The sequence below is a fragment of the Chiloscyllium plagiosum genome, unplaced genomic scaffold (assembly GCF_037043375.1).
Source record: "Chiloscyllium plagiosum isolate Xiang-an unplaced genomic scaffold, Cpla_swu_hap1 HiC_scaffold_24, whole genome shotgun sequence".
Taxonomy (NCBI): domain Eukaryota; kingdom Metazoa; phylum Chordata; class Chondrichthyes; order Orectolobiformes; family Hemiscylliidae; genus Chiloscyllium; species Chiloscyllium plagiosum.
This window is the reverse complement of record NW_028270162.1, coordinates 12,134,841-12,149,148: the sequence shown is the minus strand read 5'-3', so window position 1 is coordinate 12,149,148 and position 14,308 is coordinate 12,134,841. Positions and strand designations below refer to the sequence as shown.

The 14,308-nt window shown below is 40.2% G+C and overlaps 1 protein-coding gene across 1 annotated transcript in view; it reads right to left on the bottom strand.

Annotated features, from left to right (window-relative positions):
• Window positions 1-1,815: 1,815 nt before the first annotated feature.
• The window catches only part of LOC122562513 (ubiquitin-conjugating enzyme E2 L3), a 70,694-nt gene continuing 58,201 nt past the window's right edge, over window positions 1,816-14,308 (bottom strand). The window contains exon 4 of the mRNA XM_043715374.2: window positions 1,816-4,418. Within this exon, the coding sequence (XP_043571309.1) occupies window positions 4,264-4,418 (155 nt within the window). The 3' untranslated portion in view covers window positions 1,816-4,263. The remainder of the gene's footprint in view (window positions 4,419-14,308) is intronic.

Sequence of the window (14,308 nt, the reverse complement as noted above, 5' to 3'; positions counted from 1 at the left end):
GCATTAATATTTGCAAACTAGAAAGTACATGACCAAAATAGATCAGAAGAGTTTGCACTATGAGCAGCATTGCTTAGGTTATGCATTTGTTTTTCTGTCTATGGTTTCCTCAAATGCATTTGCAACTGTTTCTGCGAATACATGAACCCCCTCCACAGACAGTTTTTTCTCCTCTAGTAGTATAGTCTTTGTACATGTCAGCCACATAAGGCTGCACAAATAATTATTTTAAAAATTTTAAGTAATACTTACAAACAAAAATAAGCAAACTTGTATCAGCCCAAGTACCAAACAATATCCACTGTCCTGCTCAGCGTGGAGATCATAGGTCATTTTAACCGATTCAAATTTTACTAATGCTGCCAATTTGCATGCTAACATATTTCATTGTCATTTTAAAAAGGAGAATACACCATTGTTACACAATAATCTTTAATATGCTCTGCTTTTAGTTCAGATCTGCTTTTAGTTCAGATCTGCTTTTTCTTTGATATGCAAATTTGCATGATTATTTAGTTAATTTTAAAGGTACTATCAAATGGCCCTGTAAGATACTGCAACTAAATCTGGTACTTTGATAATCATGTGGCAAAGTAGTACTTTCGAGAATTTCAAAATGCTGCTTTTATATGTATAGTGCAAGGTTATATAACATTATACAAAAGCTAAAGTAGTATCGACAGATTTAGCAATAATATTGGTAAGCAGTCTACCCACAGAATCATTATTACGAATTGTGGCTTTTAATCAGCCACGTATACAAAAAGAACATTTTGGAAATTTAACAAGATAAACGTTGTGTTTGTAAATATTCTCACCTCCTTGGTATTTTGTCACATGCAGACAGTTTCACCAAAGGATTATAATTTTCAAAGGCACCACAGGCTATGGTTCTCACTCAACATCCAAATAACCACAATTTTCTGCAGGAGTTGCTAGTCAGAAATCATGGCCAGGACTTGTTGCCTCCTCTTTAATGGAGGGATATGGAGGCCTGCAATTAATCATCTGAGAGGTTATCTCACAATGAGCCAGAAATTGACCTGGGTCTATAAGATTCAGTGCTTCATTGAAATGGTGGCCTGTCAATTGTGAAAGTCAAATCAAGTCATAGTTTACAAAAAGAGGGCAGAAATGTTACTAGTGGAAGGCTTTCACATGAAAAAGAAACCTAATCTATTTGAAATGGGAAGCAAATTGAACTAGCACTTTTTAAAATTATGTTGAAAATCAGTTAAAATTTAGCCACAAGATATACTTGCCACATTGTCATGACTTGTTGGCTTAATTTGTGTTTTAGCAATTATTTATGGCTCTATTTATACTTCAGTTACTGAATGAAGAAAGTCAGTTTTAAATCAAGATTCAAGCAGGGATATTCTTTAAAATTGTTTGGTTACTACCTTGTTGCAGCATTCTTCTGACTCAGGAGACATTTCTGTGAAGATGGAGATTTACATGTAGGTAGTATGTTCCCAACAGTTGAAAACAATTTCTTTTTACAAGAAAGATTTGGTGGGGAAAGCTCATTTAAAGTGATATCAGCCAGATTTGAGAATTATCCGTAAGTTTGAAAGGTGTTACCCCAATCTTTCTAAAGCAGCTCTAATACTGCATAGTAATACCACTATTTGTTCCTCAACTGTCTTCTAGAATGCGATCCTGGATACTGAGCAATGTCCTAACACAAAGTTTGAGTCCGGTTCAAAGTGAGAATGTTGTCAAAATCATCCCAGTCATGTTTGCACTTGGCATAAATTGATTTCCTAAATTGTTGCTCAATAGAAATCCAAAAAAGAAAACATCCAAAATGTATGCATTTTGTCATTTTAATAGATGGGTCATGACTTGTTCATTTCATCTACAGAAGAACAGAGAAAGTTAAATTTCAAACTAATTCCCGTCATTTCAAAAACATTTTAAATATGCTTCAAAGTTAATAGGAATTACTAATTTGCTCTTTTGTTAGTTGTCCACTTCACGTGTAGATGGCAATGCACATAATCTGGATTAAACAATGTTTTGGAGGAGACAAGTTGATCTGGTTCAGAAGCGCATGATAAGTTTTTGCACAAACCTTTTACTTTAGAGACAATCCTAAGCATACAGCCTTGCTTGTTTTATGTTGAACTTGGTCAGCTTAAACCAAGATCTAAACAGGATTACCTTGATGGCATTTGTTCCTTGTAAGATACAGGGTTGAATAAAGTTGTCGGGTCAGGGTAGGGAAAAGATGAGAAAAGAGAGAAAGTGCTCAGATGTCCAGTAATACACTGCATGAAGTTTTATTTGAATCCCAAAATGCTTGGAAGTTTGTCAAATCCAGCATCATTCACAATTTTCTTTACAAACCCAATTGAGACAATTAAGCTTTATTCAGACTAAATTTAATGTTGACTGCTTAAAAAAATGATATTGGTACTTAGGCTTAAAGGGTAGTTGTTCCCGTTTTACAGATAGTACTGTAGATTAAACAGCGGTAAAATTTACACGAGTCAAAATAGGATACAATTTCAGAGCTAATAATCCACTTAAAAACATAGCCCAGAATCTGTATTTTGACCAACGTCAACCAACTCTTATTTCAGCAGTGCAAATATTCTTCCATATACTTTTAATGCTCAAATTTCATTCTAAATTTATTTTCTTTCCTATATTAAAACATGGAAATAGGGATAAGAAAAAAAAAGGATAATTCGCACTTGACTTTCTTTGGACAACATTGCTCTAATTAGACATTACACCAGTAGTTTGCCAGTAGTCAATTTACTAGTCAAAGATTTGTCAAGCAGACATCTTCAACTAATTCCAATTCCTAATTTAAAAAGCGATTGATCATGTTTAAGTGTGACAGTGTCTTGAAATTAAACATCTCAGATCTTTACTCGTGTAACAAAGCGCTGATGTCAGTTACTTCTTTTTCACTCTGCACTGAATGAGCAAAACGTGAACACTTTTCAGAGGCTGGATTAGCCAATGCAAATTTGCACAAAAGCAGCATGTTGGTGTGGCTCAACTTCTTCCATAAATTAGCCAAGCTGGATTCTAGATTTTTTAAAAATCCAACCATTTCTATGAATGCTATTATGAAGTAACCACTATATCTAAACTAGAGAAGCAGAATGCGCAGGATCGATTCCACAGGAGTGCAGGGAGTTTCTGAATCACATTAAATTAAATTAGTAAAATAAATCATAAGTGGAGAAAGAACAAATGTCGATCACAACACAAAGCTCTCAACAGTAGCCAGGAGACGAATGTAGGTGTATCGATCTGTTCATGCAATCACTTCATTAATCTTAAATTCCTATTGCTAATTTTGAATTCCTTTACGATTAAAACAGACCACCCAACCCATAAACAGCTCCAGACAAACTTGTTGCACTTAAAATGTGGCAGTCAATTCCCATTTTGAATTTCCTTGCGTTGCATTTAACTTAAAATTTGCACGAGTGTGAAACTCAAGGTGTGTAAAGAGTGATGTAATAAGGTGAGCATTTAGGACCATACAGCCTGACAGAATGTAATCAGCATGTATCCTCAACAAATCATTTCATTCAGAGGTAAAGAAGGAACACTAGAAAAAAAACTTTAGAAAATTAATCCCGTTTGCAACATTTAATCATATGCAAATCCATGGGCTTCCTATTTTGTCAACATCAATGTATAGTAACACAAGCTAAATTACATGGGAACAAGCTGCTTTTTTCTCTCCAGCAACAGAGCATCTTTCCCCTTCCAATGTTCTAAGCACATTGCAGGCCAGGTGTATTTGCAACCAGGTTTCCCACAAAACAGTGCAACATTAAGAGAAAGTAAACAAATTGCTTCAATATTCAATCTCCTTCTAGATGTTGCTGTTTTCACTAAGACATCAGTTTGAAAAATAACTTTATAAAACTGAGAAAAAAAAAGGGGAGGCTGAAGACAAAAAAAAATGCAACCTACTTGTTGAGCTCAAGGGTAGAATACCATCTGTTAAAGGAACTCATGGAGTTGTGAGAGAAAAGTTGTTTATTAAAGCAGTGATTTTGTGTTTTTAAACTAGAAAGCAGAACTAGACTGTCTTATTTAAAGTTTTAATCCCATCTGAACAGTCATTACCTAAACCACTTCTGATTATATGAAAACTGTAGAAAGTTAGTAACAGCCACAAGTAAACACCAAAGGTGAGACTTGTATGTGTTCATCAGAGTCCTGCTGGATGGTGTGTTTCAAATGTACTGCCCAGAATCTGCAATCAGAAAGGCAGCAAGACAAGTCTTAGTCCACTGGCCGTTTTTCTCCATATTTCTTTGTAAACTCTTCAGCATTCTTTAAGAATTTTTTATGGTCCTTAGAGTATTCTTCAGCTAGGTCAGCTCTTAGGGGATGCTCAGGCTGTGGGTCATTCACAAGTGCAATGAGTGACTGGATAACTGAAATCAAAACAAAATAAAAATCAAAGTTTAGCGTTTAAGAACTATTAAATATTGTGGATTTGAAAATTACAATAGTGTTTCAACTTGCAGGCATATCTTGAAACAACATCCAGGCTCTATCATCATGATGGAGGCACCAGCTCACCATCATCATACTGGCAGGTTGAGATCATTAATAAATGTTGGTTTTGTCTGTGACAGTCACATTCCATGAATAAATAGAAAACTTTAAATGATTAAAAATTCTGCTTTTTATGCAATTCCAGATTCTCCCTGGGAGCTGCTACTTTATTGACATTTAAATGCTGCCAATTCAGACTGATCTTACAAATATTTAGGAACCAACATTTGCAAAGAATGGCCTCAAAGTCCATGCTTAAAGCTATAATATACTGTAAATATATTTGCCAAATTAAATAAAGCACGTCTGGAGATAGAATCTGACCTCAATTTTGTCCAACTTGTCAAGGACTTTAATCATCTCATGCTAATTTATAAACCACTCATTGTTTCAATACTTCCAATCTCTAACCTCTTCCTGCCCTAAAACCCTCAAAGTTCTGCAATTCCTTCAATCCTAGCCTTTGACACATTGCCATTTTTATTCAATCCAACTCTGGGTGGTCATGACTTCAACAACCTCGGCTCAAGGGTCTGCAACTCCCTGCTCAAGCTACTCCAGCTCTTTCTCTTGCTTTAGAAAGTTTCATACATTTTAACATCACTTGTGCTTCACAGTGTCCATTTTGTTTGGTAATGATCCAGGGAAGTGTCCTCAAATCAGTTATAATATTAAAAGGCCAGAGTTTCAGATGAGCCGATGATTATCAAGAGTAGTGAATGGCCAGAAAACTTTGTAATAGTCAAATCTGATAGATAGAAAAGACATGAAAGACTGTTTCATCAGAAGGGTTAGGCAAGAAATCAAATTAGACTGCGACAGAGGTGGCAGTGGGAACCTTTGTAGATTTACAATGGCAAGTTCAACTCCAAATCAAATGGGGCACACAAGTTCTTTTCTCTTCGGCTTGATAAGACCATTTCCAATTTGTTCCTTGGTATTTAATTTGACATCGCAACATTTAAGAGGCATTTGGATGGATATATGAAGGAAGGGTTTGGAGGGATATGGGCCGGGTGCTGACAGGCAGGACTAGATTGGGTTGGGATATCTGATCAGCATGGACGGGTTGGACCGATGGGTCTGTTTCCATGCTGTACATCTCTATGACTCTAAATTGCCCAGCTAATGAAGAGTGAACCCTCCTGAATATATTGAAAACCTCCAAAGTCTCTTTTCCAAAACAACAATACCAACTACTAACTTACAATTCTCGACATCTAGAATTATCACGGTTCCTCACTTCTGTTCCTCTCCAGGTCAGTAATATCCTGATGCCTAGACAGCAAAGTCTCACTGCACGCTAAAATAGGATTTGTGCAACAGCAACATATTTAATATAGATACCCTCTGCCAATCCAAAACAAAATGTCTCAATTTTCCAGTGCTTTATTGCAAATTTCACTGTCAGATGTTGATACTAGGGTAATGATTTGGAACAGGTAAGCAATTTGAAAGTGAACATTTATGGACCATTGATCATAATGTTAGGTTTACAGAATAGAAGAGCATTGAAAACAAAAAAAAAAACTTTTGTCACTGCATACTCTGAATCAATTCTATTTTGGTGTTTCTCAAAGGGAATCAATTTGCTCTAAAAAATTATTTTATGCCAAGCTCCACGGAGAGGTTTTCAGAAGATTTGATGTGACATTGGTGGTGGGTAAGTTTTTGGAGGTGATTCTGAAAGTTTGAATTTACATGCATTTGGAGAGGCAAGGATTGATTAGGGATGGTTAGCATGGTTTTGAGAGAGGAAATAACCAATTAAATAACCAAAAAGACTGAGGGCAGAGTGTTAGGCGTTGTTTATTTGGACTTTATTTTTGCCTTTGACAAAGTTTCACATGGTACACTAATTAGTAAAGTTAGATCACATGAGATTCAGGCTGAACTTGCCAATTGTGTACAAAATTGGCTTTATGGTAGGAGACAGAGGGTGGTGGTAGAGAGTAGTTTATCAGACTGGAGGCCTGTGATCAGTGGTGTTCCACAAGGATCGGTATTGGGTCCACTTATGTTATTTCTATAAATGATTTGGATGAGAATACAGGAGGTATGGTGAGTAAGTTTACAAATGACACCAAACTTAGTTGTATAAATGGACATTGAAGGTTATTTAAGATTATGAAGAGATCTTGATTAACTGGGTCAATGAGATGAGGAGTGGCAGGTGGATTTAATTTGGATGAATGCATGGTATTGCATTTTGGTAATACACACACGGACAGGAATGGTAGGACCCTGGGTAGTGTTATTGAACAGAGAGCCCCATGGGTTCAGGTACAAACTCTTTGAAATTTACATCACAAGGTGGTGGTCAAGAGTGTGTTTAGCACATTTGCCTTCATTACCTTTGAGTCTAGGAGTTGGGACATTATGGTGAGGTTGTAAATGACATTAGTGAAGCCTCGCCTGGAGTCTGTGCACAGTTCTGGTCATCCTGCCATAGGAAGGATATTATTAAACTGGAGAGGGTTCAGAAAAGATTTACCAGGAATTGAGGGTTTGAGATATAAAAATAGTCTGGGAAAGACTGGGACATTTTTCCACTGGAACGTAGGAGATTGAGGCTTAACTTTATTGAAGCTTATGAAATCATGAGGGGCATAGGTAAGGCATATTTTTGAGGAGAAAAATTTACAGGTACGAGGTGCAACTTTTTATTTTACAGAGTACAATGTGGAATGAACTGCCAGGTAAAGTGGTGGATGCAAGTTCAGTTACAGCTGTAATAAAGGTTGCACCCTACTAGCCTTCTTGAATACATGCTCGTACCTGCACTGTAACTTTTTAGGATCATGCACGCAAATACCTGAATCCCTCTATACCTCAAAATTCTGCAGTCCTTCTCTGTTTAAGTAATTCAGCGGAACCTTGATTATCAGAATATCAATTATCCGAAGAAGATCTCAAGGTCCCGATAGAAATAATGCGCCTTTTGTTTACAATGACTAAAAGTGAACTCTGCTTCCTGAAACACTGTCGAGAACAGTCCTGGACACAGATTGTAGCCCAGGCACTGCTTCCAAATGACTGACCTCCCAACCTCTCTCAACCCCGCTTCCCCAGATAATATCTCCAACATTGTCCTGTATAGGGCAAACGTGAAACCTATTAAAAAGTTGCAGTAAAACGTTGTGCGCGTGGCTGCGTGTGCACGTTATTTGAAGAATCACACCTCCCCTGCACCCCCCCCCCACCCCCAAGGGCAGCAGCAGTCTTACCTTTGGTGAACAATCCGGCTGCCCCAAAGAGGCACAGAGGGTCACGGCTGGATCAGACTGGGGGCAGGGGCCTGGACAAAGAGGTCGGACAGTAGGTGGGGTGGACAGGATTGGATTGGGGGGGGGGGGGGGGAACGGTGTTGAACAGGTTTGGGGGCAGACGGGTTCGTGGGCAGACGGGTTCAGCGGTGTGGGACGGAGTTAGGGAGGGACGGGTGTGGGGGTGGATGGGGGTTGGGGCAGACAGTAGGGCAGTGTTGGATGGTGTTGGGGGACGGCCGGGGCAGATGGAGGTGAATGGGCGTCAGGAACCTGCGCGGTGTGTTGCTGCCTCGTCTCCTGAACGGAAAGAGGACAGAATAGAAAACTCTGATCCCCAGATGAGTGGTACTGAATCAATTAACCGAATACTCAATTATCCCAACGAAATACTGCCCACCCATCTCGTTCGGTTAATAGAGGTTCCTCTGTACTTTTAAAAGTTTTTCTGCGAAAGTGAACAATTTCACATTCTCTCACATTATACATCATTGCCAGACATTTACCCACTCATTCAATCCATCTGCAACGTCCTTGTAACTTTCTAAGAATACTTCCCTTCCTTCCTTACGGTCGCCTATGAATTTAACTACCTTTGCTCCCCTCATCCAAATTGTAAGCATAGACTCTTGCTGGACTCCACTTGTCACATCCTGCCATTCAGACAAAGGCTGGTTTAAGCCTTTAGTTCTGCTAAACAGCCAATCTTAATCCATGTTAAAACATCACCCCCTACATGAGCTTTTATTTTCCATAATAACCTTTGAATTGGTATCTTAATAAATGGTCAACAGAATCACAGTACAGAAGAGACTCTTCAGCCCATTGTGTCTGTAACACAAAGTACACTACCACCTGCACTACATAGAACATAGAAGAATACAGCGCAGTACAGGCCCTTCAGCCCTCGATGTTGCGCCGATCCAAGCCCACCTAACCTACACTAGCCCACTATCCTCCATATGCCTATCCAATGCCCGCTTAAATGCCCATGAGGGAGATTCCACCACTGCTACTGGCAGGGCATTCCATGAACTCACGACTCGCTGAGTAAAGAACCTACCCCTAACATCTGTCCTATACCTACCCCCCCTTAATTTAAAGCTATGCCCCCTTGTAATAGCTGACTCCATACGTGGAAAAAGATTCTCACTGTCGACCCTATCTAAACCCCTAATCATCTTATACACCTCTATCAAGTCACCCCTAAATCTTTTCTCCAATGAAAACAACCCCAAGTGCCTCAGCCTTTCCTCATACGATCTTTCTACCATACCAGGCAACATCCTGGTAAACCGCCTCTGCACCCGTTCCAGTGCCTCCACATCCTTCCTATAGTATGGCGACCAAAACTGCACACAATACTCCAGATGTGGCCGCACCAGAGTCTTATACAACTGCAACATGACCTCAGTACTCCGGAACTCAATTCCTCTACCAATAAAAGCCAGTACGCCATATGCCTTCTTCACCGCACTATTTACCTGGGTGGCAACTTTCAAAGATTTGTGTACATGGACACCAAGATCCCTCTGCTCATCCACACTACCAAGTATCCGACCGTTAGCCCAGTACCCCATCTTTTTATTACTCTTACTTTTTTTTTCCTTACAAGTCAACACCGACCCGCCACCCACCCATACCCCTACATTTACCCCTTACCTAACACTATAGGCAATTTAGCATGGCCAATTCACCTGACTAATTCACTAGTCCTATAGTTTTGAATATAAGTGCTCGTCCAAATACTTGTTAAAGATTGAGGTCAATCACCCCATCTACACTCCCAGACTGCGCATTCCACCACCCTCTGGGTGGAACATTCTTCTCTCAAACCCCCTATAAACCTCTCACCTTGCATTTTTTAAAAATGTCCTCTACTCGTGACCCTTCCACTAAGGGAAGAGCTGCTTTCTATCCACCCTGGCAGTGCCTCTCAAATGTAAGATTTCTTGAACAAAAAGGAATGTTTTTAAAAAAATACATCTACTACCTCATTGGCAACCTCAAGAGGAGGATGAAATCCACATGGACCATAGACTTGTCGATCTGCAGTTTCATAGTTTGATTAGTAACATTTGACTGTAATTTTGCTACATTCCTCTTCCATTCCTGATTTACAGCTATTACTGGAGTGATTTTGTATCCTCTATAATGAAGGCAGGAGCAGAGCACTGGTTCATTTCAATCATTTCCATATCTTCCACATATAGTCACATATTTATATTCTGAAACGTCCCCTTAAATGTTGTCACTGTCTCCTGATAGACCTAACACCTAGCCTGGCATGCTGTTCAGTTAACTCAGCTTTACGTCTAGATAGTTGCCCGTATTTAGGTTTGAAAAGATAGTCTTCACTCAAGTAATCTCCTTCTCAAATTGAATTAAAAATTCAAGAACATGGTGGTCACTGCTACTTTGGGTACCTTAATGGAGGTCACTAATTAATTGTCTCATTACACAATACCCCAATCTGTCGGTTCCAGAACATGCCGTTAAGAAATATCTCAAAAACATTGGAAGAACTCTTCATCCAGGCTTTCCACCCCTCCCCATTCATGGGACATGTGTGTCACTGACTGGCTCGCATTTGTTGCCCATGCCTAGTCATCCTTGAGAAGGTGACAGTGAGCTGCCACATTGAACCGCTATAGTCTATGTGCTGAGGGGTGACCCACAATTCCAGGATTTTGACCCAGTGACAATGAAAGAACGGTAATATACTTCCAACTCAGAATGGTGAGTGGCTTCGAGGGAACTTGCAAGCGGTAATGTTCCGATGTATCTGCTGCCCTTGTCCTAAGTGAAAACTATCGTTGTTTTGAAAGCTGCTGTCTATGGATATTCGGTGAATTTCTGCAGTAAATCAAGTAGATAGAACACACTGTCACTAAACATCAGTGGTGGAGTTTGCAAGCGCATGTGGACGCGATGCCAATCAAGTGAGCTGCTTTGTCCTGAATGGTGTCAAGCTTCCTCAGTGTTATTGTACCTGCACTCATCCAGGCAAGTAGGGAGCATTCCATCACTCGTCTTGTGCCTTGTAGATGGTGGATATGCTCTGGGGAGTCAGGTAATGAGTTATCCCTTGTGTTCCAAGCCACTGACCTGCTCTTGTGTTCATGTGATGAGCCTAGTTCTGGACAATGGTAACTCTAAGGATGTTGAAAGTAGGAGACTCGGTGATGGTAACACTATTGAATGTCAAGTAACAGTGATTAGATTGTCTTTTATTGGTGATGGTCATTGCCTAGTATTGGTGTAGCGTGAACATTTCTATTCACTTTTCTGCTCAAGGTCAGATATTGATCGGATCTTGCTGCATTTAAACAATGATTGCCTCAGTAGCCAAAAGGTCGTGAATTATGGTGAGCATTATCCCTACTTCTGACTTTATGATGAAGAGGAAGTCATTTATGAAGCAGCTGAATAGAGTTGGGACTAGAACACTACCCTAAGGAACTCCTGCAGAGATGTCCTGCAGCTGAACTGACTGACCTCCGACGATCTTCCTATGTATCAGGTACAACCCCAGCCGACAGAGAATTTGCCCCCTGACAATCACTGATTCTAATTTTGCTAGGGCTCCTCGATATCAAACTCAGCCGAAAGTGGCCATGATATCAAGGGCTGTCACTCTCATCTTGCCTCTGGAATTCAGATCTTTGTTCATGTTTGAGCCAAGGCTGTAATGAGCTCAGGCGCTGAATGACCCTGGCAGAACCCAAATGGCATCAGGAAGTAGGTTATTGCTGACTAGGTGCTGGATGATAGCACTTTCCAACATTTTACTGATAATCGAGTGTAGACTGATTGGGTGGTAATTGGTCAGATTGGATTTGTCGAGCCTTTTGTGGACAGGACATACTGGGCCAAGTTTCTAATTTATCAGGTAGATGCCAGTGTTGTAACTATACTAGAGCAGCTTGGCTAGGGTAGCAGCAAATTCTGGATCACAAGACTTCATAACTGTTGTCAGGGTACATAGCCTTTGCAGTATCCACTGCCTCTGACCATTTCTTGATATCACGTGGAATGAATTAAACTGGTTGAAGATTGGCATCTGTGATGCTGGGGACTATTGGAAGAAGGAGAGATCAATTACCCATTCAACATTTGTAGCTGAAGATTGCTGCAAATGCTTCAGCCTTCTCTTTTGCACTGATCTGCTGGGCTCTTTCATCATGGAGAATGGGAATATTTGTGCAGCCCCCCTCTTCCAGTGAGTTCATTACTTGTCCACCACCATTCTGAACTGGATGTGAGCGTGAACTTGATCCATTAATTGTGGGATCGCATAGCTCTATCACTTGCTGCTTACATTGCTTGGCACTCAAGTTTGGTAGCTTCAGCAGGTAGACAGATTTTAGACACGCCTGGTGCTGCTCCTCTCATGCCCTCCTGCACTCTCCATTGGCCAGAAGACCACAGGATACAGGGTAAGAATCAGGCCGCAGCCCATCGAGTCTGCGTCACCATTCGATCATGGCTGATGTGTTTCTCAACCCATTCTCCCACTTTCTCCATAACCCTTGACCCCCTTACTAATCAAGAACCTAAGTATCTCTGTTTTAAATACTCTCAATGACTTGATCTCCACAGCCCTTTGTAGTAATGAGTCACCACCCTCTGGCTGTAGAGATTCCTTATCTCAGTTCAGTCCCTTCATCCTCAAGCTGTGCCACCATGTCCTAGTCTCTCCTACCAGTGGAAACATTATCTCCCGTGTCCACTCTATCCAGGCCTCTCTGTATTCTTTAAATTTCAATCAGATCCTCCCTAATGCTTCTATACTTCAAGAAGCCCTTCATCCTCAGGATCATTCTTGTAAGCCCCTTCTGGACCTCCTCCAACATCAACACATCTTTCCTTAGATAAAGGGCCCAAAACTGCTCACAATATTCCAAATGTAAAATTTGACGAGAGCCTTAAACATCTGAAGCAGTATACCTGTGGTCTTGTTTTCTAGCCTGGCTGAACTAGGATCGATCCCCTGGCTTGTTTGTAATGGTTCAATGGGTGATATACCAGGCTATGAGGTTGCAAATTGTTTTACAGTATGATTCTACTGCTGTTGATGGCCCACAGCCCCTCATGGATGCTCAGTCTTGAGTTGCTAGATCAGTTTGAAATCTGTCCCACTTAGCACAGTGACAGTGTCATACAACACAACAGAGGGTATTCTCAATGTGAAGCTTATGCAGTTATAGAGCTTTTAGTTTTTTTTCTTTTTATTGTATCCCTCTTTTAAAAGACCACTTTTAAAATATAGAGTACAATTCTATATATCCTTCTATAGGAAAGATGCTGTTAAACTTGAAAGGTGCGGAAAAGATTTACAATGATGTTGCTGGTACTGGAGGGTTTGCATGATCAGGACAGGCTGGAGATTTTTTCCGATGGACTATCAGAGACCAAAAGGGCGACCTTACAGAAGTTTATAAAATCACGAGGGGCATGTATAAGGTGAACATCCAGTCTTTTTCCTAGGGTGGGGCAGTCCAAGACCAGAGAACATACGTTTAAGATAAAAGGGGAAAGATTTTAGTAGTACCCGAGGTGTAACTTTTTCACAGAATGTGGTGTCTGTATGGAACAAATGGCTAGAGAAAATGGTGGAGGTGGGTACAATTGCAACATTTAAAAGGCATCTGGATGGGTATATGAACAGGAAAGGTTTAGATGGACATTGGCCAAATGCTGGCAAATGGGACTAGATTAAATGGAGATATTTGATCCACGTGAATGAACTGAACTGAAGGGTGTGTGTTTCCACGCTTATGACTCAAGAGTCCAATCAGATAATGTTCAACAGGACGATTCCTGGTATGGTGGGGGGAAACTATATTATGAGCAAAGAGTCAAAAGTTGGGAACCTATGCAGGAAGACAGAGAAGGAAACGAGGGCAAAAACAAAAGGGGTATCAAAAAGAAGAAAACTCGTGCAAACATTCAAACCGTAGTGTAAAATAATATGACCAGGACGAAAAAGATTAAAGCAACAATTAAGACTCTGTCTTAATGCATAGAGCATTTGCAATGAAGTGAATAAATTAGTCACAGGAATAGATATAAATGAATACAGTCTAGTGGGATTATGGTGATATGGCTGCAGGGTGACCAGGGATCACCCAGAAGTATTCAGTTTTTTTAGGAAGAATAGAAAAAGACTGGAGGAGGTTTGGTAGTACTGCTTGTTAAAGAGGAGCTTAACACAATAGTGAGGGAGAATATTACCTCTGGTGAAATAGAATCTGAATTCATTGAGTTTAGAAGCACCAAAGGGCAGAAGACAATAGGGGGTATTGTATATGGACCACTAAACTGTAGTGGTAACGTTGGGGAAGGCATTAAACATGAAATTAGACCTGCAAGCAATAAAAGGTACAGCTGTAATTGTGGATTACTTTAATGTAGATTAGATATCCTGGAGTGAGAGTGTTGGTTTTCTGGGTAAATGCATTGAGGAACCAGTTAGAGGACAGACCATCTTAGACTGA